The 24,310-nt window shown below is 47.6% G+C and overlaps 1 protein-coding gene and 1 long non-coding RNA gene across 2 annotated transcripts in view; one reads left to right on the top strand and one right to left on the bottom strand.

The window, feature by feature from the left end:
• The window catches only part of LOC135902977 (lysosomal aspartic protease-like), a 42,230-nt gene that overhangs the window by 5,907 nt on the left and 12,013 nt on the right, over positions 1 to 24,310 (top strand). The window contains exons 3-5 of the mRNA XM_070527566.1: positions 2,896 to 3,019; positions 9,450 to 9,891; positions 14,751 to 14,892. Coding sequence (XP_070383667.1) covers positions 2,896 to 3,019; positions 9,450 to 9,891; positions 14,751 to 14,892 — 708 coding nt within the window. The remainder of the gene's footprint in view (positions 1 to 2,895; positions 3,020 to 9,449; positions 9,892 to 14,750; positions 14,893 to 24,310) is intronic.
• LOC135902978 (uncharacterized) lies at positions 6,434 to 8,006 on the bottom strand. The gene is made up of 2 exons (XR_010564674.1): positions 7,032 to 8,006; positions 6,434 to 6,621 (listed from the first exon to the last, which is right to left on the bottom strand). It is a non-coding gene; the product is annotated as an uncharacterized lncRNA (long non-coding RNA).

Below are 24,310 nucleotides of genomic sequence, written 5' to 3'. Positions count from 1 at the left end.
AGAGCTCGGTGGCGCAACCCACCACCCCGTTCCAAAGGGCACGCTCATAACATCTATCCATCCATTTCTTTCGTTAGGTTTCGACACGTTCGGAACTAGAAGCGATCTCGAAAACTATAGGTTATCCACAATACTCTGTGGTCGAAGCAGTCTGAGGCTAAGTGAAAGCCGTTGACACAGACATTTGCTACGAACGAAGTGAATTTTACAAAAGCAACGCCAAATTCAATTTGAAGCGGGCAGCCGGGACCGCCGCCATGTTTCCCACAAACTACGCAAACCACGCAAAGACGCTAAAGCTAAATCTGAGAAATAGCGTGCGTACGCTATACGCTATGGGTGGTTTAGCGTTCTGCGCAGTAACTACCCGCTACATTATAGCGTACCCGAAACTAAGACTGTCTATTAGCAAGGCGTAGGCGCACGCTCACGCCACGCGCGCAACATATCAGGCCCGTTTCGCTTCAGCCGGGGAGGGAAAGGTCAAGAAAGGGCTTCGCGCGCGCTGCGCCTTCTTAGTTTGTTCAGTTCAGTTCAGACTCGGAAAACGGATGGGACGGCCCCACGTGGTGATTTCCCCCGAAGAACGGGCAGCGTTCGACGAGCGGCCATAGAGAAACAGACCTTCCTCAAGAGTGGACACTCGAGCCGTTTCGCGGCCGAGCAAGTAAGAGTCTGACCACCTGCCAGGTGGCGTATAGTGATGTTCGCTTCCACTTCACCTCAAAGTTGACAGATTATCATAGGTCTACGGGGTTACGTCCACGCATCCCGTTTCCATAGAGACGCTGATGCTGTGCCGCTGGTTACGCACACCTCATTGCACTTTTCCGTGCGTCGCCTCGCTTGCGCGATAAGGTGTTTCCTTTTCTATGCAGTGATAATTTTGCTGATTCTTTGGGTTAAGAAGATTGTTAGAAAGACATTTGTTATGCTGGGTAAGCGTATTTTGCACGTGTAGCGTAGAATCTGAGTTGTGCCAGTCGTTTACCGTGCACCTACCAGCTTGTTTTCGCACGAGTCTCTTCCGGAAGAGCATATGCATTGCTTTCAACGCATAATATAAAAAAGTCACCCGCAGGACCTTCGGTTTAAAGCATAGAATTTGTTATCTGTGGCTCACCGATACCATCACACAAACGTTTCATTTGGCGAGGCTCGAGCAGTGTAATGCGCATTTGGGATCGTTTTGTGAACGAATGTTTGCTTGACTGTATATGCACGCTGCATACGCCTGGCCCGGTTCGCAACTGCCACTTTTACTCGATGCGTTGCTTGTCCTGGCTAAAACATTCTTCTTGTAGTCTGCGTCTTTATCAAGTGTGTGATCCAGCATTTTTTTCTGTCCAATTCCCCTGTGTAAACAAGAAAAATAAACGTTTTTGTATGGAACAACTGCTTCCTATTGTGTACAACAGAGAAAAGCGGCTCAAGGACGGCAAAACAATTACAATAAAGAGAGCTCCAATCGCATTAGCTTTCCAACCTGCATGCGGCAATCCAGCCTTGCTAAGGTTCTTTGAGAAACTCGGCGGCTTTTCCAGTAAAATGGTTGCGATCCGCGAGTTTAATACGTCTATATGTGCGGCATGCTTAAAAATGAAATATGAAAGCTCTTGCGCTGCACTATAGACGACGTAGTTGAACATTTTGGAAGCCAAAGGTAAACCAGAATCGAGAGAATTTCTAGCGAAACCGATACCAGAATACAGCTAAAGCACATGCATAAAATCTCTGAAGACAAAATTAGCGGTCTGACCAGCCACTCGGGGCACTGGCGGCAGTGCAGTAGCTCAGACGCAGGGCTCCACGGGAGTGTCCGCTCTTTACCTAATATTTCTCTATGGAGCGGCGGCGAGAACTGGTCCGTGAAAGGACTTGCCGTCGGCGCGCCGATCCAGCCGTTAGAGCCGCCCGAGCCCAGGCAATCTGCCAGCAACGAGAAGATCTCGAGCTGAGGGAGCGCAAGGCCGAAGCCATCTGGCACCGTTACCTGTGGAATTACTTAACCGTGAGGAAGGTCAGGCGCACGCAGGACAAGCTTCGCTTACCCCCATTTTCCAGTAGGGGACGGGTTGGTAATTTTTTTTATTCAGAATGTTTTGTTTTACGTTTCGTGAATATGTCTACAGTCCTTCCTTTATATTTCGCCTTTTTTAACACGAAAGTATTTTATGCCGCGCTCCACCGAAAATGTCTCATACGTACGTCACGCAAACCCACGAGATGGCAATAATTTGCCGTTTTGTGTCTACTTAATACTTACGAAAGTAGGCATAGATATGTTAGAAATATTCGCTTTATTAAAGGAATTGTGGTCTTGATTCCGTATATCGCAATGAGGATATTCAGGTGTCATTTGTTTTATCCCCGAGTAATTTCGCTGACAAGATGGCGGTCAGCGTGTAAACCCATCAGGGCAGTAAAGGTGCTCGTGCTTGGGAGTGTCTTGTGGACTCAGTCAGCGTCTACGGACAACAGCGTTCCTGGCGAGTTCGAAGGCGATTCCCGACAACCGTCAGGCGTTTGCTTAGACGAACAGATGCAACTCATTAAGTTCTTTCTCTTGATGGTACTTATGCAGTCAATCAGTAAATAAGACATGCAGCGTGAGGTACACCGACATACAAGGATATTTCTACAAAGTAACTTTAAAAACATGCGGTGTGCACAAAAGTACACTCTGAACAATGTCGTACTTTTGTTCCCGCGTAATGCTTCGCATTCTTCATTTACGTGCGCAATGCATGCCTCGCTACAGAGTTAAAGCTTTTACAGATAGGTAGATTCAAGTTCCGCACGCTAAATTTTGTGTTCTCTAGAAGAACGACATGGCGCACGATTAAGAAAAGCTGAAAACCCTTACTTCATATCCGTCCCTCTCTCCCCTAACAGATGCGGTACGTCGGCGTGGTAACCCTAGGCACGCCACCGCAGTCATTCAAGGTGATCTTCGACACGGGCTCGTCAAACCTGTGGGTGCCATCGAGCAAATGTGTCGATTCAAACATCGGATGCCGTAAGCAGTTCACTCTTCAGCTGAAATATGCTGGCACGTTTCAAGCCGATATAGAGGCTTGTAGGAGCGCTACCGATTTCATTTGTCCACTCTGTACACATTTTCTTTCAAGTAGGCGATCAGTGTCCTATTATTTCGATAGCAACTGTATGGACACTTCAGGTGCATTTCTGTCGTCGCCGTGATGTTCCATATAAAGTCCAAGGGCGATAACATCGTCGCCGCGTACCGTATGCTGTATGCGCGAGCGAAAGCAGGCGAGGGTGAGCCGACGACGTCAGCTAAATTTCGCGCGCGCCGGGAAGGACAGCGGGCCGGAAGCGCGCCGTCTTCCGCCGCGCGCCAGGCAACGGAGTCTACCCGGCGGTGGCTGCGTAGGGCATGGCCGCGCGCGCCCGCCCCGGCCCTATCTTGAAACGGGTCTGCGATGAGTACTGAGCCTAGGTGCACAGAGCGCTAATAGCTCCGTGTGCGCTCTGTTGTCGCCGCTTAGTTCGTGTTGAAGGGAGAGGCAGCACGAAAATCGATTCGTTCGCTGCTGCTGCTGCTCTTCCTTAAGCGAGCGTTTTGACAGCGAGTGTCCACGTTCATCGAGTGAGATGTGTTTGTTTTCCACTGCGCGCCTGACACCATGCTTGTTAATTTAGTTAGTAGGCAAATGTTTACGAGTTTATACGGCCGATAAAGCTCCTATACTTCGTTTAGGTGTCTACTAATTTGCTATCGCAATCGATGCTTCGACTTTCGGGCGAAGCTGCGACTTTTCTTTTTTTTTTGTTGCATAGAAGTACGTCCATTCGAGGTTTAGGTCCTAGTTACTTGTACAATCTGCACTGTCCGAGTGCATTTTGCAGTTTCAGTTCTCAACGTTTTGTTCAAGGCTTGTCGAGACACCCGTAAAAATAAAGCCGACTTGCCGGTGTGATTGTGCAAGTGGGAAACATTTTTGCGGCAACTGCCACTACATATCAAACTGCATTCTTGCCGTTCTCGCACGTTCTGACGATGTGAGCCTGGCGTTAGGACATGACATTGCCCATCCATTTGTACAAGTGACTGCTGATACACCCACTCCCTCCATCCGAGTGTACAAGGAGCAGTTTGGCACGCGCTCGCAGATCCTGCAATATTTTACCGCGGCTTGTATTCCTGCGCAGTTCCGTAACTCATTCGGTGCGATTTCTTTTCCACGATCGCCCTCATAGAACACTTCTCCATTCGACGTTGTTAACTGCGGTCGATGACAGGTAAACATAGGCACAGTAAGACAAACCTTGCCACAGTCGAATCGAGGTATGTATGAGGCGTGCACTGCAGCGGGACTCCTCTTTAGTGTTTCGATTGTGATGGCGATTTATTGCCATCCTCTTTGGAACGGGCGATGACAAACAGTCGCCTAGCCAGCTTCAGTTAATCAGGCATGCTATAAATGCCTTTCATTCTAGCATTTTGTATACATCTCTATTTTTCCTCTGGCCGCTACCTATGCGTGTAGCAGATCCGGTCCTATCAATCTAGTGTTCCCCGAGAACGATCAGCTGCCTAGAAGTCCCCGCGTGGCCTCCGAGACAAGAAGCGTTGCTCTCCGGTGCGTGCGAACGCCGACAATTATTCCCTCGCTTGCAGCACACCCAGTGGCGCATACTCAGTGACCAACTTGGGTAAGGTTCATTCAAGAGTGGCGCATACCCAGGGCATTTGTGGCACCGCCCGCTAAAGCGTCCGGTTGCTGTACTTAAGGAACACTTGTGACGTAGCTTCGATTCCGCCCAACATCGGATAAATTAGAGCACATGCCTACTTACCCAAGTTGGCGTCAAACGTTAACTGAAGGCCAGCACTAGCCGAGTTTCACATACACAGTGCTCCAAGTTCGCGTCAAGGAGTTTCGCTTAACAGCGGTACCTACCCAGTCCCGCATCTACAGTGATGCATGACGGAGTGAAACAGGCTCGTTGAAGAACGGAAGATATGTACACAGTGACCCAAGTTAGTCCGACGGTCGGTTCCGGGCCCTGTTCCCTCAGTACAGCAGCCCGATGCGCTACCCATTCGACCCAGTGGCACAGGTAGGCAGGAAAATGGTTAGACACATATATAAACAGCCCCCGAAAAGTGTCAAGTACCCCAAGAGTGTGAACACATGAACATTTCTATTCATGAGAACTGCGGCCACCTTAACGTGCCCGCTTAAAGCGAACGTTCTCTCGTGAGCAGATTGTAGTGCCCCCAACGATTTTTTTCTGAAGTGGTACGTCGATAGACTGCCATCTACATACAACCAACGGGGGCCCGTATTTTCTAACGATCTATTCTATCTTACATTATTTTCGACTTAGTCATGGCCTCGGACGAGGCTATCCGGTATCGGCCATTCGGCGCGACGCCCGAGAAGAGCGGGTAACGAAGTGGGACATGCCAAAACACGAGCTTTGGTTGCCGCGCAAGTTGCTACTGCAGCCCAGCGGCGTTGCATACCGACCACAATGCGTGAAGTGCAGATCGAGACACGTGCATAGCTGAAATTTGACAAAACGACATGTTCGGCAATACTTAAGAGCGATGCTAAGAGCCAAACTTTCACCGTAAGACATATTGCTTACCCGACATTCTGGCACTGAGTGCGTGCAAAGAGTGACCTCCTGATCCTAGATGTTCAGCTCGAGAACAGCTGTATTTTGTAATGAGCTATTCATTAGGCATTTGATTGGTTTTCGTCCCGTCAGGTGGCTGGCACTTGCATACGGATTGAAAAGGACATACGAGTAAGCGTAAAGAATTGTAGATAAGGATAAACAAACGAGAAAGTGTACTTGTGTGCTTTTCGCTACGCTTGCTGTTCTTATGGGGCACCAAACCCAAATGGAAATGTTAGAGGATGGCATCACCGAAAAAAAAATGGAATATTGGTGAATGCTTGCCCCCTCACAAAATAATATGCTCACGTTGTATGACAGTGAAGTACACAGCAGCGAAAACTGAAGCACGAATGCAACTATTGGGTAAACCTGGGCCCACAAAAGCAAGTGACGCTCGAAGCACAACGATAGCAGCGAGCACAGTTGGCAATCGCCGAAATCTGACCAGCGGGACAAGCGCATCGGCTTTTATACAGAACTCGAAGGTTTAGGCGTAAGCGCTGGTGCCTGTGTGGGTTCCAGAAAGTAATTCGCGTCGCGGAAACAATCAGATTACACAAAGTTAGGTAACAACCGACGAAACTACCGGTAACATTCGAGAAGCTTCCGAGACATGCAGGGGCGAGCTGCGCCGACTGATGACGTTCAACATTTCTTGACGTGTCAGTATCAAGCCAGTGACGTGCAGAATCTGGCACCCATTACATGCAGTATGATGCCTTACTGCAAAAGTGGAAACGCTGATGATTCACGATTTCGAAAATAACAAAGACAATGAAGGCTAAAATGAAAGCTTTATTCCTCAAATAGGGGATGCACAAGCATTGGCAAGCATGCATGGGCATAAATATATAAAGCCATGCATCACAACGGTAATGAATGCAGGTGTGCTCTGTAGCGAAGATGCAACATGCAGCAGAAAGACGTCAGCCAAGACGCCGGACCGAAGAGCGGGGACGGAAACTGAAAATAAAGGAAGGGTGCAAGTTCAATGAAGTGTTCCTGACGTGAAAGTTGCGGTTAGAAAAAAAACCGGCAAAGAAGATCACAGCGCAACAAGGACGATGACAAAAGAGGAGACGAGAAAGCGCCTCTTACAGGGGCCGTCCTTGTTGCACTGCTTCGAAAATTATGTCTGCGAACTTGAGCGCTCAGGTCTGCTACCGAAAAGGTACAGCAATTCACAAGTGAATGATGCACTACTAACACCATATCGAGTGCATGCAGCTGCAGTGAGAGCAAGTACAGACTGCATTCCGCGTCGCTTACTACGAGGTTTGCCACTCGATAATTGAAGCTATAAATTTAATCTAGTAGCAGTCCTAAAGGCGTATTTGTGCCACCGAACCTTTAAGCGGGGTGGACCAGCTCACCATTTCGTTCCTCGAAGACAAGTGCAGGCGTGACGAGCTTCTCTCAGCAGCTGCTCTGGCCGAACTCGGACGAAGCGTTCGTCGCCTGGCCTTGGAGCACCGCGCTGTTGCTGGCTTCGACGTCAGATGCAGAGCGCTGCCTAACGGAGACTTCAGAGTCGGCTGCTGACACTTCCTCACTGAAGGTAACGGACCTCGCCCTCGTTGTTGTGGGTCGTTCCGGTGGATCCAGGGCTGGCGACGGCGGTGGCGAGGGCGATAGCGGTGGCGAAGGCGATGAAGGTGATGGCGACGATTGCGGTGGCGAAGGCGTTGGCGACGATGGCGCCTGCGCTTCTGGTGGTGACAATGACGCCTGCGCTTTTGGTGGTGACGATGACGCCTGCGCTTCAGGTGGCGATGATGGCGCCTGCGCTTCTGGTGCCGGCGTGTTAAACTCCTCGATGTTGGACGCGATAGATCGGTACTCTGGCGCGGTAGTCTCGGCGTCTAAACGAGATGTAAGCGCCGACCGCTCATCCGTTTCCGATAGTGGAGGACAGCAGCACGAAAACAGTCCGCCCATCGTGCTTTTCACTTGTCCCCGTCTTTTTGAAGACCGGTCCACAGAAGTGCCAGATTCCTTAGATCGGCGACGCTGTCTCCAACCGTAAGCAGTCTTAGTCTCCCTGGGATGGCCTTTGTGGTTTGGTAATTCAGGCACTCCGCCTACACGCTGCACGAAACTGCGATGGCATGTTGCGAGCGAGGAACTGTCATTCCTTTTTAAAGCTGCTTACAGATTCGGTGATTGGACGAAGAACCAAAATGGGCGTCACTGAACTGCAGAAATTTGTTTATTTTTTTGGACAAGCGTGCTGACGCACGAACAAGCACATGTGTAATGATAACCGTTGCGAAAGTTACCACTTCCTGTTATCGGGAACGTTCTTTTATGTCGTGTAGGACTGCTGAAGAGTTGGATGGAACAGTTGATAAAAAATCCTCAAAACCTATAGGCACGTGTCGACGACGATGCGTGACGCGCCCTATGAAAATTCTGGCATAGACAATTCGTGCTAGAACACGAGTCATCGTGTGAAACACCTGCTGCAATCAAGCCTCATGTAGCACTTATCAAATAGAAAAGGCTGTGCCGCTTGGCAGCAAAAGACAATGGACGGTTAAACTTGAAATCGATGGATGTATTTTTTTATCTTGGGATTTAGGTGCCAAAATCACGATCTAATTATGAGGCACGTGGTATCGGGGGTCTCCGGATTAAGTTCGACCACCTGGGGTTATGTAACGTTCACCCAGTGCACGGGCGTTTTCGCCCCTATCGATATGCAGCCGCCGCGGTCAGAATTTGATCCTGCGACCTCGTGTTTTGCAGCGTAACGCAAAAGCCACCAAGTAACCACGACTGGCGCGAAAAAAAAAATATGGGGTTTTACGTGCCAAAACCACTTCCTGATTATGAGGCACGCCGTAGTGGAGGACTCCGGAAATTTCGACCACCTGGGGTTCTTTAACGTGCACCTAAATCTAAGCACACGGGTGTTTTCGCATTTCGCCCCCATCGAAACGCGGCCGCCATGGCCGGGATTCGATCCCGCAACCTCGTGCTCAGCAGCCCAACACCATAGCCACTGAGCAACCACGGCGGGTGCGACTGGCGCGAATGTATCGTGCTGCTGGCTGGACTCAGAAAAAGCTTGCAAGTGTAATTTTTGGAGCTATATTTCCTGTAACATACAACAACGTGTCAGAAATGGAGGCGCTAAAGCAATAAACCGTGCGGTTTATAGGCTTTGTTCTTGCAGCCTTCCTATAGGCTCCCGCATTGCCTTCTGTCCTTCGTTTTCCCACTTATTTTTGGCCTTTTACACACTACGTAGGAACAAACCACACGAACGTGAAGCCATCTAAACATAGCCAGCGAGCACTGCGTCGTGAATAGAGGAAGCAATCGCTACCAAGTTCTGTAACCGACACGCAATCGTAAACGCATTCCAAAGAAATTGCCGCTAACGAAAGTAATTATCGAAACGAAAGTAATGTAAAGCTGAGGGATTTACGTAACTCCTCTCGTGTGCCAGCCTGTCAGTAACGACGTTTACCAGTACGCCACTGCGACCTGGTACTTAACAGATTAGTGGCCGTAAGCGAGAGCCTTCAATCTGGAGGGATCCTCGATAGATGCCTGCCAGCACTGTTCCGTTAATGGGAGATATGTTGTAGCACGCCCGTACCGCTTCCTGACTCTTGGAAAAGATGTGGCAGGCGCACCCAGCATATATACCTAAACCTGTAGGTGATCAAATGACTGAGTGATTAAATGAATAACGGATCGATAGATCCATCCATCGACTGTGTTCTTGGAGACCTAACTTGCAGGGCTATGCGTCAAAGACCCTCTTTCCCTAATCCGTGCAGGTGGTCGAAGCAAGTACGACAAAGACGCATCGTCGACATACAAGAAAAATGGGCGGCGCTTCAAGATGAGGTACGAGTCCGGCCTAGTGCGGGGAACGTTGAGCAGAGACGACCTGGGAGTTGCGGGCGTCTCCGTCAGGGGACAACTGTTCGGCGAAATCACGCACACTACCGGAGACGTCTTCAATGTGGTTGCCTTCGACGGAATTTTCGGCCTCGGCTACCCGGACATCTCAGAGAAGGACGTGGTTCCACCGTTTGACAACATGCTCAAGCAGGAGCTCGTCACAGAGCCCCTGTTCTCGGTGTTCCTCAGCAGCACGCCCAGCGAGCAGAACGGAGGTGAAATTCTTTTTGGGGGTGTCAACAGTGAGCGCTACACCGGAGACATCACCTACGCGGACGTCACTAAAAAGGGCTACTGGCAGTTCACCATGGACGGGTATGTGGTCACCAACTCGGGCATCAGAATTTCAACCATCCATAGACGCGTATTTCACCCGCCGCGGTATAACTCACTGGCTATGGCGTTGCGTTGCTGAGCTCGAGGGCGCAGGTTCGATCCAGGCCGCATTCCTGGGGGGGAAATGCAATCACGCACATTGTGTACTTCGAGTTAGGTGAACGTTTAAAGAACACCAGGTGCTCCACGTTAATCCGGAGTCCCCCACGCGTGCCTCGTAATCATATCGTGATTTCGGCACGTAAATCGCCAGAATCTATATTTGTTTATTTTCTAGGCGCGTATTTCAAGGTTTTCTTACGTATCTCGCAAACAAGATGATCGAATAAGGCCACACGGAAATAACAATCTTTATTCCAGCGAAGGCGCTGCCAGAACTCTTTGCACCCGCTTGGTGGCTAAATGGTTATGGCATTCTGCTGCGGAGCACGAGGTCGCGCGCCTTCGTTACCCGGTCACGGAGGCCGCATTCCTATAGGGGGGGGGGGGGGGGGGGATGCGAAAAATGCTCGAGCACTTCTATTCAGGGCTACGTTAAAGAACCCCAGGGGTCGAAATTAATCTGAAGCCCTCCACTACGGCGGCTCATAGCCCCAGTGTTGCTTTGCAATGTTAAACTCAACGACCGACCGACCGACTGACTGACTGAACTTGGATAATTCGCTAAAAAGCTAATTATCTAATCAATTAGATAATTAGATAACGTTTCCTTCTATTGACGAGTTGTGCACGCTGTGTGCGAGAGTAACTCCTTTTCCGCTCGAAAAGTAGATGCGCGATCTCCTTTCCCGCAAAGGAACTTTGCCTTAAGAGATATACTCCTTTATCGTGTGTCACTGCGCTTGAACGCCTTCCCGGTAGATGTCCCTTTACCTAAGGACTTTAGATTGCACATGTGTCAGAGGTATCACAAGGTTTCGAGAATTTTTCCTGCGCCACAACTGCTCATATGCCAGAAAATACTTTGAAATCCGTGACGTCACACTGCCGCACCGGCGCTGAGGTTTCAGTGCGAAGTTAAAGAAATAGAAGTTCGGCCTTAATTTTCTTCTGTAGTAAACATCATACCCCAAAATTAATGAATATAGACGTTATAAGTTTTCTCTTTAAATAGATTTAGTGTTTCTCGCTAGTGACGCTTTAATTTAAGCAATGAAATATTTGCCTGTTTACGTTGTGTGTTTGGGGGTAGGGGGTATCAGTTCAGTTCTGCGGAAACTACAGCTGTTGCACATTAAGAAAAACGAAAATTGGCATCAATCCGAAAGTAGCACGATATACCCATGCGTATTTGTCTTTGAAGGAATGTTCGTTTTGGTTTGCGACCCATTGTTCCATTGTCTGTTGAAATCACTTTACATTTCGTTCTGGTGCGTTTCCTCTGACTTTCCAAAATGCTTATTACAAAAACGTATTATTACAGTTCCTATGAATTCATTGCAACAATCGTTTACTGTGCTTAGAGACAGATGTTCACATGACCTTTTTACTTGCGCAGTTATTGTCGTGACCACAAGTAACGGACTCCTGGGGGCACGTGCCGAATTGCATCATCGCGTCATGTACGCCGCCATGACAGTTCGCTCTGTCCTACGCACCGCGCGCTAATGGCGAGTTCTACATGAGCCCATATCGCTGCCTGACAAGTATGGCTCAACGATATCTCGAAGTAGCGGCTGCGTCGGTCACGGCCGGCACGCCTGTATTGCCGATGTGTCTCACTGCGCCACGCAAAATCACTTTGCCCCGAGGAGGGGGCATGACGTGATACATACATCAGCGCGGAGAACTCGTTTTGACAGTCTTGGCTTTGCTCCCCGTCGAAAGAGCCTGGTTGAGCAGGCCGTTCGCATACCTGGCATTTACGACTGAATTGGCGTTGCCTTTACCCCCGCGGCCTTTGCACGGCTCCGCTGCTAGGCTGGCCCACTGTATCATGGCGCGTTCCGAGCTGGAGAGCGAGCACGGCACGCCTGGCTCCAAAGCCATGACATCTGATCAGAAATTGGCGCACTGCACGCACGCTGATAAGCCGGCTGCAGCTATAAGCTGAAGAGCATCGCCTCATTTACTGTCAAAATTGTGTGTTTTCGGAGAAGGATTATTGTTCCGTTTTGGATTTTGTTCGCTTGAAGTAGCTTGGCGTGCTTTCGCCCGTGCAGCAGCGCGCCGACGCTAGCGCATCGCACGCGTGCACCAGCTGGATTCGTCTGGCAACTGACGTCCCTCCTCCCTCAGTGCTCCTGAAAGACCAGTGGAGCGATGCAGGGAGTCACGTGGAGTTCGGAGCGAATTTCATGCGCATACCGTTTCAGCAGATACCGGCGGCTTGCACAGAACTGAGACAGCGATAAGGTGAAGTGATCAGTCATGCCGGTGATCAGTGTACAAGTTGGTCCCAGCTAACTGTAGCCAGCGTTTAAAAATATGGGCATACCACGTAGCTGGACAGAACCAAGGTAATGTTGCTTGCCGTCGCTTGGAGATGGTCAGATTATTTTTTTTTCATTCCGCCTAATCAGAGAATTAGTCCTCGTTAATTAATTAGCTTTTCAAATATTATAATTAGACTGAAAGTGTCAATGGCAATATTGTAGAGCGACATGAAAACTCACAGCTTTCTGTTGCTCAATACGCGCTACATGAAAGTGTTTTTCCGAGCGTGAATGAATTCCTTTAATATACGCCAAGTGCCTCGAGCGGCCAGTCGCGCGGCAATTTCGTGTGCATTTGCGGGCTTCTTTCACGCTCGGGAAAACACTTTTATGTAGCACGTATTGAAGAACAGAAAGCTGTATCAGGAGTTTTTCATGTCGCTCTGCAATATTCTCATTGACACTTTTCATCTAATTATAATATTTGAAAAGTTGATTAATTAATTAGGACTAATTATGTAGTTAGGCAAAATAAAGTAAAATCTGAGTATCTCCAAGCGACGGCAAACAACATTACCTTGGTTCTGTCCATATACGCGGCATTCCCATATTTTTAAACGCTGGCTACAGTTAGCTGGGACACCCCGTATATGCCCAGCTGCGTGGGTCTCGACACCAGGCGAGCCCAATGGACCTTTCCAGAAATGCGCGCACCGCTCGCGGCGGCCGCAACGTCCACTCGTGGGCTGGTGGTTAGGCGCAAGGCATTGTGGGAGAAGGAAGAGTCAGGGCCGCGCTCCGCTCGCACGCTGCAGTATAGTGAACTAGAATTCACTAGTTCACTATACGCTGCAGGCAAGGCGAAGAGGCGAGCCTCCAACGGCCCGCGGCGGCCGGCGCTACGACTTCTCATAGAGCCTGCACCTGCCGCTGGCGGTGCTCAGGCACTTCTGGAAAAGCCCAGCAGGCCAATTAGGCTGTTTCATAGACAACAGGCAACACTGCTAGACAGATTTATCTCAGTGCTATCATTCGCAACCAAAAAACAGCACATCGCATAAATGAAAGATGCAGGTACGCATCATGTAATTTGATCTAAATCCAAATTAGGTCTCATGTTTTTTATGCCGCAAAATATGATCTGCATTACATGAGAGGCGTCGCTGATCTAAACGTATTCGCCAATGAACTAGTGAAGCGACACGTTCTACTCCGGGTGGCCCAGGCGGCCGCGCGCTCCTGGCCGGGCCGCTGTAACTTGAAAACCATCTGCGATCGGTTCAGAGCCCGCGCTGCGCTGTTTTTAAGGCATATATAGTTTGCGTTGATGCGAGCGGCTGTACGAAGGTCAATTCGCCCGCTGCTGCTGCCGTGTTTCCTCAGTGCAGCGTTTTGACAGCAAGTTTCCGCGATCATTGAGTGAGACGTGTTCATGTTGGCTTGTGCGCGCGTGACACCATGCTCGTTAATTTAGGCATGCCCGCGGACAACTTTCCGTGGCTACGAAGGGAAAGCTACGGACGCAAAGCGCGAACAAGTGAGAGTGCTTCTGAAAAGTGTCCCGCGTATTAATCCACGCTAGTTTAGGCTGGGGAAGAGAAAACATAAACACGTTATTAGCAAAAGTTAAATAAGACAGAACACGCCACTGAGTGTGAAGGTTTACTTAGAGCGATAGCTCTATACTACTCCAGGTACAAACCAAGAAAACGCTTGGTCCCGTAAATCTAACCTTCAAGCTCAGCCAAAGTCAAACTGGAACGCCCCGAGAGCGCCGACGGCGCCGAGCAGCGTCTTTGTGCTTTTCGTTATGTAAATCCCATCTCGTGCGCCATCGAAGGCTGACACCTGCAACGCTACCAGCACGCTCATCACGCCAACCTCCCGAGACGCCATCAGCTAGGGCAATGCTAAATCATGCTGTCGCTTTCAATGCTTCGCCTTCGGGTAAAACTCAATTTTTGGGGGGGCTTTTCTCTTCCGCGTCAGGGGAAACGCGAAACCGTCACACATGGAAGCTGCGTAGTTTCAGCGCCTGTTCCGAGGAAGCAAAAGCACTGTCAAAAGCTGCCGGACTACTTGGCGCGGTAACACATGTGCAGCAGCTACGCGCCCCTATAGTTTTCCCTTCATAGCCACAGAAAGTTGTCCGCGAGTATAGTATGCATATGGGTTTACAAGTTTATACGGCCGATAAATCTACTATCCTTACTTCGTATAGCTGTCCACTAATTTGATATCGCAGTCGATGCTTCACATTTCGGGCGAAACTAGGACTTTTTTTGCGCATAGCTTCCACAGCGTCGGCTGCGAAGTACGAAACGGAGTTACATGGCACGATAATGCAGCGCACTGGCAGGGGTCCGTTACTTTCGTTCACGACAATATTTTTTTGCAAGTATACGGTAAGTAAGCAAGAATGACCAACTTTTCGATGATCGCATCGACACCTTTATATGTCAGTCTCCAGGTAGGCAGCAGGTCAATCGTGACCAGCTCATCTGAAGCAGTCGTTGACAGCGGCACTACGGTTATGGCGGGGCCCAAAGAAGAAATCGAACGCATCAACAAATATCTCAAAGCGACTCCTGGTCCTCGAGGGAGCGTAAGTGTGTCTAAAGAAGTGTGTCCGTCTCCTTTTCCGCTGTACTACGTGCTGCATACCCACTGACCCATTGTCGGCAGTAGCCCAGGGAAGTATAATAATGCACAAGACAAAAGAGGTGACCCAAGTTCTGACAGAAGTAGCCATTAAGAGGTAGTTTCAGTCTTGAATGAGTAAAGGCAAGGCGCAAAAGACAAGGACTGAAGAAGGACACAAACGACAGGACCGGCATCACTCACAACTAAGTTTATTTCCGCCACAAGCCTGCACTATGTAGGTCAATCAAGCCGAATCACACACGAAACGTTAGAAGTACAATACAGCAATCCATCGACCACTCAGGAATCATATCTGGCACAAAAGATCAAATGAGCAAACAAGAACCGCACGTGGAGCAGCACGGGAAGCAATTCATCGAGCAGTCTTTACCAAACCAAGGGGAGAAAAAACGAGACATAACAAATACCGTCTACGCTTCACTATCAACTATCCAAAACATAGCACCATTCAAACGCCTAAGGCCCAGTCAGTGATAAAACCCGCACGACTATAGGAATAATGACCAACGAATAACGCAGAAAAACATGAAGAAAGGGCGTCTGAGTACACCATCTGCGTCAAAACTAAAATCTCTAATAGTCACTCACCTAAAAAACTGATAAAACGTGTGACCCCGCGAAAAATGAACCATGTGACAAGCAATGAAATGGACAGAACAATTGAACGATAAAGAGTAAAAAAAAAACTGCGAATTTAAAACAGGCATTGTGGAGTTCTGTTGTTCTGTGAGTTTAATTATTCTTTATTATGCCCTTAATAATGGACTGACAAGTAGACACAAAAAGACAGCTTATTCAACACCTTCTTCTGTACAAGTTTAATCAGGAATGTTCAGCCACAGAGGCTACAGCACAAATTGGTAGCTAGATATATGAAAAGAGTGCCGTTGTTGAAAGGGCAGCCAGCAAATTATTTGACTGGTTTCGATGTGGAAATTTCGACATCAAGGACTGCACGCTCTGGCCGTCCAACACACTTTTGTGAAGACGTACCATTTGAACAGTCTACTTCACTTGAGCCCACGTTAACCCCGATAACCATTCATGACCCATAGATGTCCATAGAACATCATGTTTTACACATTGCACGCATCCTATCGATATCTATATTCCTCCAAACAACATTACAAATACCTAACATGGATAATCTAAGTTCCATACGGGTCACGTTGCTATAACTTTGAAATGATATCGCAGCTGGACATAAGCGACCACTAAGTGGTGTTCATTTTAGGCATGCAAGAGATCCATAGAACATCTAATGGATCCTTCCTGTTCACGCCATAATGAGGTGCATTCGGGGTGCCAGACCAGATGTACTGCCGAATATAACTTAAATGCGAACAGCAGAGCGTGTGGCCGAAACATAACTGAAAGCCCAGTGTGCAGCGTCAGCCAGCCATCATTGTACAAGTGCACGTGCATGCGGGTTCGACGCGGAGTGCGGGGCTACTTGTCCTAATGCGATTACGTCACCTGCATTTTGTATGAAGCTTGTACTCTCCCCACCACTGCAGTGCCATTCCTACCTGCGACTACTCTTAAAGGGCCCCTCACCAGGCCCCATAGCAAATTTTGGTTATACGCTGGAAGTTGTTACGTGTCCTCTAGGGAGCGTTCTCCCACAAAACTTTGCAAATCGGCTCATTAATAGCCGAGATAGAAATATTTCAGTGCCGCGAACCCATGATATCAGCAGGCGGGCTCCAATGCCAAGCAAGACGCTCTCTCCACTCGCCCTGTCTAGCCTACGCAAGCAAATTTCCTTCCCTACGTTATCCCATACCGGACCTCGAGGATCGCGTGACGCATACGTCACAGGCCCCGCCTTCATTTTTTTTCCTCGCCTTTTTTTTTTGGCGCTGCGCGATTCCGCCGACGGCGTCCCGCGAGAGCTGTTGTCTCGTTCGCGCAGCGCACGATTTTCCGCGCTGTGCACAAGTAAACATGACTAGCGGTATAATTCAGTGCTACATGGATACTGAGGCAAAACAAACGGATCGCACAGCATGATCGCGCGCTGGAACACGGTAGAAGATGGCATAGTTTCGGTACCTGCGCACGTGACCGCACGGCCGTGGGAACAAGCAGACGAAGCGGAAGTACATCTCTCTACTTTCTGTGCGAAGTAAAACAAAAAACACGCAGACATTCCGTTTGTCTGTTTTATTATTTCTCTAAACTTCAGTTCGTCAAATCAAGCAACAGATCGCACAGATAACAGATGTCTTGAATAATTCTCGAAGTCACGTGTCACCACGAGCAACGTCACACTGCGTACATGACTACGTGGGCGCAGGGGCACGACTACGTCACCGTCCGGCTTGGAGCGCGGCGGCCGTGAGAAGAAGGAAAACGGCGTTCGGTTTGAAATTTCATATCTTTCTGTGGCGCGTAGCGATGTAATACTTTGCAGACACGATCGTTATCGTGTAATGTATGCTCCGCGCTTGTCCGCTCACATAGGCCAGACCGGGTGAGGGGCCCTTTAAGGTGGCTAGCACTGTTAATACATTTTTGGTGCTATTCAAATTACGATTAGGCATTGGCAGCTTGGACGGTGAAAGCAAAACCAAAACAAAGCACGTTAGGAAACTGGGCGCGTGCCAGCTATATCACGCTACAGATGCGGCGATGGTGCTAGCCACCATACCAGTGTACTACAGGTGGGAACGGCACTGCTGCGGCGTTAGTGAGAAAACTTTCGGACAAAGTAGGGGTGATGTCTATCGCAGTAGGGCGAGCAGCGCCGCACTGTGCACGCTGGCCACATGCCCACGCATGTAGCCAACGACATGCACTGTGCCCTTAATTATGATTCAGCCACACGCTCCGCTGTTTGCATTTCATTGGTCATCGATGGTACATCTGCTGAGGTACATTAATGCCACAGTTACCACCGTTGCCGGCAAGTACCTGGTGAACTTGCTTGAACTGTTTTGTTAACAAGCAAACATGTATATGTCATAATATAAATTGAAACACTCATGAGGCATCTATCTTATTATATATGGTTCTAGTGCTCATCAAAATGTGAAAACTGTGCTCACAGAATCGCATATCTCTATCTTGACCATTATGAATTACTGCGAATCCTGCGAATTACTGCGAATCGAAAAAAGTGAGTTCAGTAAGCACTAGGCAAAGCACGCAAATGAGACTCATAATGCAATATTAACGTTACTTTTGTTATACAAATGATATCCCTTTATAATAAAAATAGGGGTGTGCGAATATTCGAAATTTCGAATACGAATCGAATATTTTCCTTATTCGAAGCGTACTCGATTCGAGAAATGCATATTCGTAAATTCCCGAATATTCGAGGGCGGCCGAATAATGGTCGAAACGGCGAATATTCGGACAGACTGTGAATAATTTAGCAATTAACGAATTATATGCTTGCTCCACATTCTCCTAAAAACATGTTTATTCACTGAGAGCTTCACATGATCCGCTCATTATCTGTATGCTCTACATCAAGATGGCAAGTTGGGCCAGTTTGTTGGGATTCATAGTAAGGTTCGTTACAGCGCAACACAAAACAGGGAGAAAAGAAGGTACAAAACGACGACACAGCGTTACAGCACTGTGATCTTAAGTGCTGTAACGAACCTTACTATGAATGTGTACGCTCTGTTTTAGTCTATCTGCATCAGGCCCGTGAGACATGATCAGTTTCGATTTTTTTTACCAAGCTTTATCCCAGGGCTCTTTCATAACAATATATGATGTACTTTTGGTCTTTGTAAGTATGAGCAATAAAATATGCACCTAGAAAATGTTACCTGGACAAATGTTGTCACAGTGCATAGAGAGCCCTTACTTTCTGAACATGTTGAGCAGTATATTTTCCTTCGCGATAATCTGTAACAAGCGTTTACCTGACAGAGCATTACCTGACATTACCTGAGTGCATTACCTATAATGAGTGCCTCTTTAACCTGAAGCAGCCTCGTAAAATGCAATATTATTTTTAAAAGGGTAATATTCACAGCAAGTTCCAACTGTATGCTAATAGGTTACACCTGGTTGTAAAAAAAGCAAAAAAAGAAAAGAAACAGCTGGAGAACTTCAGCAAAACAAATTCTTGAAAATTTAACTTCACTAAAACAAAAGTATTGAGTAAAGGGTGTTAACACTCAACAAATGACTAGCACTCACAATGCTGCACTCACATTGCCAAAATTATATTTAAGAACATTGAAATTGATTAGTAGGAGCTTATACTAATGTTACGGGGATGTTGGGATATAGAGACTGTGCTTACAATATATATATATATATAAAATGAGTCCAAGAAGTTAAGATAACTGACCACCAACAACACGCAGCAGCCAAGCAGCCAGCGTCCCGCGATCTTCTTCCTCTCTTCTTTCATCCTTCCGTAACAGGACTTCCGGGTGGTGAAGCGCCGTCTCAGCGCATGATAGGCGAAGAATTGTGAGCGAAGTATGGCTTCAGCCGCGAAACGTCGACAACGTCAACAGGCGTCCGACTTGAGGATGCATCAAACTGGAGCGGCGAAATCTCGTAATTGACGTCGTTAACTTGACAGAGGACTTCATCGGGACCTGTGTAGCGAGAGAGAAGCTTCTGGGAAAGGCCAAACCGACGACATGGTGACCAAAGGAGCACCCAAGCACTTGGCGCGAACTTAACATCGCAATGGCACCGGTCGTAACGCTCTTTTTGTATATGCTGCGAGGCTAATAAACGAGATCGGCCGACTTGACGTGCCATGTGAGCGCGATCGATGACTTCACGAGCGTACTCAGTTGCAACACGGGCACAGTAGGGAGGATGGTGTCAAACGGCAATGTGGGGTCCCGACAATACAAAAGATAAAAGGGTGAATATCCTGTGGTTTCATGTCGGGGACGAGTTATACGCGAACGTCACGTAGGCCAGCGTGGCCTCCCAGTCGCGGTGATCGTTGGAGACCTACATCGACAGCATCACTATGATTGTTCGGTTGAGACGTTCCGTAAGACCGTTGGGTGGTAGGCGGTGTACAGCTTGTGCTCAGTGGCACAAGAGCGGAAGAGGTCGTCGACAACTCGAGACAAGAACGAGCGGCCACAGTCTGTAAATTACTGTCGAGGTGCACCGTGGTGGAGAATAACGTCGTGGAAAAGAAAATCGGCGACGTCTGTTGCACAACTAGTCGGCAACGCCTTTGTTATCGCGTAGCGTGTCGCGTAATCAGTAGCGACGGCGATCCACTTATTCCCTCCAGTCGTCATCGGAAAAGGGCCAAGCAGGTCAAGGCCTACGCGAAAGGGCGGTTCAGGGGGAACTTCAATTGGATGGAGTCGTCAGACAGGTGGCTGGGGAGGTTTCTTCCGGCGCTGACACAATTCGCAAGTTGCGACATAACTACGCGCGGAGCGGTAAGACCCGGCCAGAAGATCTGTTACTGCGCTGAGTGCTGACGATAACCGCACGTGTGTTATTTCCAACAATGCATCAACAGCTTCCGGCAGTTATTGCGTACGAACGTTTAGGAAACACGCTGCCCTGAGCGGCGAGCCCTAGATGAACAGCTTGCTCTCCTTCCGAGTCTTTTTGGTGACGCTGCTATTCCGTGTTCGCATGCGCATATAGTCACAAGGCATGTTTCATATTTCGTGGGTTTTCACTAGGGGTGCGCGAATATTCGAGCTCCGAGTTCGAATTAAATAATATCTAATCGAATAATTCGATTCGATTTTCGCATAGCTAGTATTCGAAGTTTCGAATAATTCGACAGGACGAATATCTAAAATGCGACAAAGGCCAATGGTGCAACTTGGTTAGGGTGGTGTGGTTAAAACTAATTCTAACGTCGTTACAGTACGCCTTTCGTTAAAACTTTCACCGGTATTCTGGTTCAAAAGCGAGCGCATGTTTATATTAAAGGTGATTATGCCATTTCCGCGCTTAAAAAAAGCACATATGAGAAAACTGTCAAGCACATCACAACTTCGCTTCCGAAACGAAGGCACGAACTTTTGCGTAGTTCGGTCGCGTATGCCGCAAGCGCCGTAAAACGCTTTTACACAAACATCTTCCTTCACATCCTGTCTTAACTACCGTCGCCGCGCGCTTATATTGGGTTGCACCCGGATCAGGAATCAACATGACTCATCTGCTCACAGTACAGCGAAGGCTTGCGGAAAGGGCGTGTTCCTCCTCGCACATTCGTCTGGCCGCGGCGGACGGGCGGACGCGTCCATGGTAGCCGTGTCGTTTTCTGGATCTGTCTCGGCGGCTACCAGGCCAAGCGAGCCGCTCGAGCCAGTGGGGCACTATAAACACAGCGCTCAGGCAACTCGCCGGCTCAAGGACTGCCAGAAGCGCATGGAGCTGCCAAGTATAGGCCTCATTCGAGATGTGGACACGCGTTGGAACAGTGAACACGCAATGCTGAGCCGCTTGGTGCAGTTAAGAGACGCTGTCTCACTCGGAATAGCAACATCAGAAACAAGTGTGAGCTACCTTTCCCCAAGTGAGTGGAATGTTGCTGCAAGCTTAGTGCAGATCCTGCAGCCTATTGAAGATGTGACTACAGATCTTAGCGGCCAGAAGTATGGAACTATACCATCGATTGTGCCATTTCTTTACGGGACAGAAGAGATCCTTAAGAGGCACACCAACATTGAAAACGAAGCAGCTTTGTTTGCTAAGAACTTGCTGAAGAGCTTGAAGTCACGGTTCCCTTTTTATGCAGAACGAAAGGAACTGATGCTCGCAACACTATGTGATCCAAGGTTTAAATCTATTTTCTGCACAAATTCATTCAATCAATCACAGGCTGCTGAGCTGCTGGCAACCAAAATTACTGGTCGACACGCTCGCATGAACTCATTCTCTATCGCAGCACTTTCAAAATCCGAAGCCATCGACAAGTCATGCCGCAAGCAAAGAAGGCCAGGGAACAGACTGGGAGACTGTCGAACCAGCACAATGAGGCCACACCTTATAGTCAAGAAGTTGAAAAATACTTCAGTGAGCCGCTCATCCAAAGAAAGGATGATCCATTGAAATATTGGAAAGAGCATGGAGCTTCACTGTACCCAGGAATCTCCAAAATTACGTTGCGATACCTTCCCATCCCTGCTACAGAGGTGCCCAGTGAACGCATGTTTTCAACTCCAGGAAACACCGTAACATCGCGGCGAGAGAGCCTGAAGCCAGGTCATGTGGAACAGCTTGTGTTTCTGCATGACAGTTTGTAGCCTTGCGGTAACAGTCACTCACCGCTTTGTGTGCTCGAGGACATGAGCAGACATCATTTCTTTGTTCTTTCTGTAAATTTTCAATAAAATGTTTTGTATTCGATATTCGATTCGATATTCAATATTTCTGCATTCAATATTCTGCAATATTTCCGCCATTCGGCACTATTCGATTCGAATTCGATTCGAGCTGAAATTTCACTTCGCACACCCCTAGTTTTCGCTCTTCACCAGAAAAAATTAATGCACGATGTGTACCTTGATTTTTGAAAATATCTCATTTTGGTGTCTCTTAACATTCTCTATACAACTCCCTATTGACATCTTGACAATTAGAATAATCTGATAGAAGCAGCTCATTATCTGGGACAATAAAAAACAAGAGAAGCAGATAGACAGAACGCTGAACTTGCAACAAGTTAATTTCCGTGGTATAGCCAGGCAAGCAAACAAAGAAAACAGCACAATTAAACACATTTTTCATCCGCGATTGATATGAATACCCAAGAAGAATAGCTCTTAAGGCAACAGAAGGTTAGCTGATACACTGCGGTCATCCTATTGAGCAGTTGAGTGTGTCAGCTTAGGAAAGCTATCATTTCAAAAATACTGGAGATATATTCATTATTCTGGAATACATACATACCTTCTAGGTGGCCGATAGTGCAGGGAGCATGCAGCCATTTAATTTATCTGTGACATTTGTGCATAATGAAGTCACTTGAAAACCAACCTTGTTTATTGTGTTATCATCATATGACAAATATCTGATATTTTAATTGTGTTAGAAAAATTTTAGAGACCATAAGATATCTTATCTTCTTTCTTACAAAATGTAACTCTAGAAACCACTTTAATACCAGCTTCTGCCAAAGCAACTTATAAACGGTAGTTTTCCTAATGGTGTTGCTTAGTCAAAAAGTGCAAACTGAGAAAAATCTTTTCAAAGATGGCAGAACAGATGGCTACTTTATGGTGAAAAGTAATTAATCAAAGGCACGTACTACAATAGTTGGGCCTTCTTCAACACGACACTGCTCAGTGACAACTGCTTCAAGTCATCTGCTTTTCTGCTTTAGAACTGTCAAGCGTCCTGGTCTGTGCTTGTGAAATGCTTTCCTTAGTTGCTTGCTAGAGGTGCCTCCTCATCCGGATTCCATAATCCAGCTCCAGCTCATCAAGCATTCTCTTGAGGTTAAATGTACCCTCATTGAACTCTAGCACAGCCAACGTCTCCGATGTTCCCAGGAATGCAAAACTCCATCTTTGGGTACCTCTTCCACACTAACACATTGAATTTACGTTCTGCAATCTCGAACATCGTTCAAAGAGCTCTGGTTTGTAACTCTACGGCAATGTCTATACTGAAGGCTGGACAGGGCGTTCTTGGTGCCAACGGATTGTTGGCATCATCCAGGTCTTTATGCTGATGGTACTCCGACTATTCACTGATTGTATATAGATTGTAACCCACCAGTCTGGGTTTCTATGTTGGTTTACCAGTTTACCAGTCAATCTACACGGCCGTGAGTTATTCTTTGCCATTTTTGTTCTTTTTCTGTGAAACCAAGTTTTAGTTTCGGCTTGCTAATCAATCCCGCCTTGCCACAGCCGAAAATATGAATTTTTTCCTGGCACTTTTTCTGCATGTTATGCTGCAGCCTCAATAATTCTCCGATAGCTAAAAAACACAAAGAACTATCTTCTGAACGAGGACATTCAATCTACGTCCAGCGGCTATTATGCTATGCAGCTAGGCTTTGACAATTCAGCATTCACAAGCGCTTTTAATAGCTAGCGCGCATCGCTGTCATGTGAAAAAAATAATAATTTTTTTCTTTTCTGCAGCTCAGATAGCAATAAAATTTGGTGAGAAGCTTCTTTATTAGTTTCGATATCAAAAAAACATAAATATTAATATTAATATTTTTGACATGCATGTGTGTGTCAGTTAATCTTCAAAGACATTAGAAAAAAAGAACTTTTCATAACATGCTCCCCCGCTTACACACAATTAATGTCATTTTAAAAACAGAGTTTAATGTATTCAGCATTTCGTAGGGGACATAAACTTTGCATCGACACTGCAAGAATGTATATTTATTTTATTTGACTGTTTAAAAATCCCACTGCGTGGCG

Source organism: Dermacentor albipictus, chromosome 1, assembly GCF_038994185.2.
Source record: "Dermacentor albipictus isolate Rhodes 1998 colony chromosome 1, USDA_Dalb.pri_finalv2, whole genome shotgun sequence".
Taxonomy (NCBI): domain Eukaryota; kingdom Metazoa; phylum Arthropoda; class Arachnida; order Ixodida; family Ixodidae; genus Dermacentor; species Dermacentor albipictus.
Note: the sequence above shows the minus strand (reverse complement) of the source record. Positions and strands in the feature narration are given on the sequence as shown.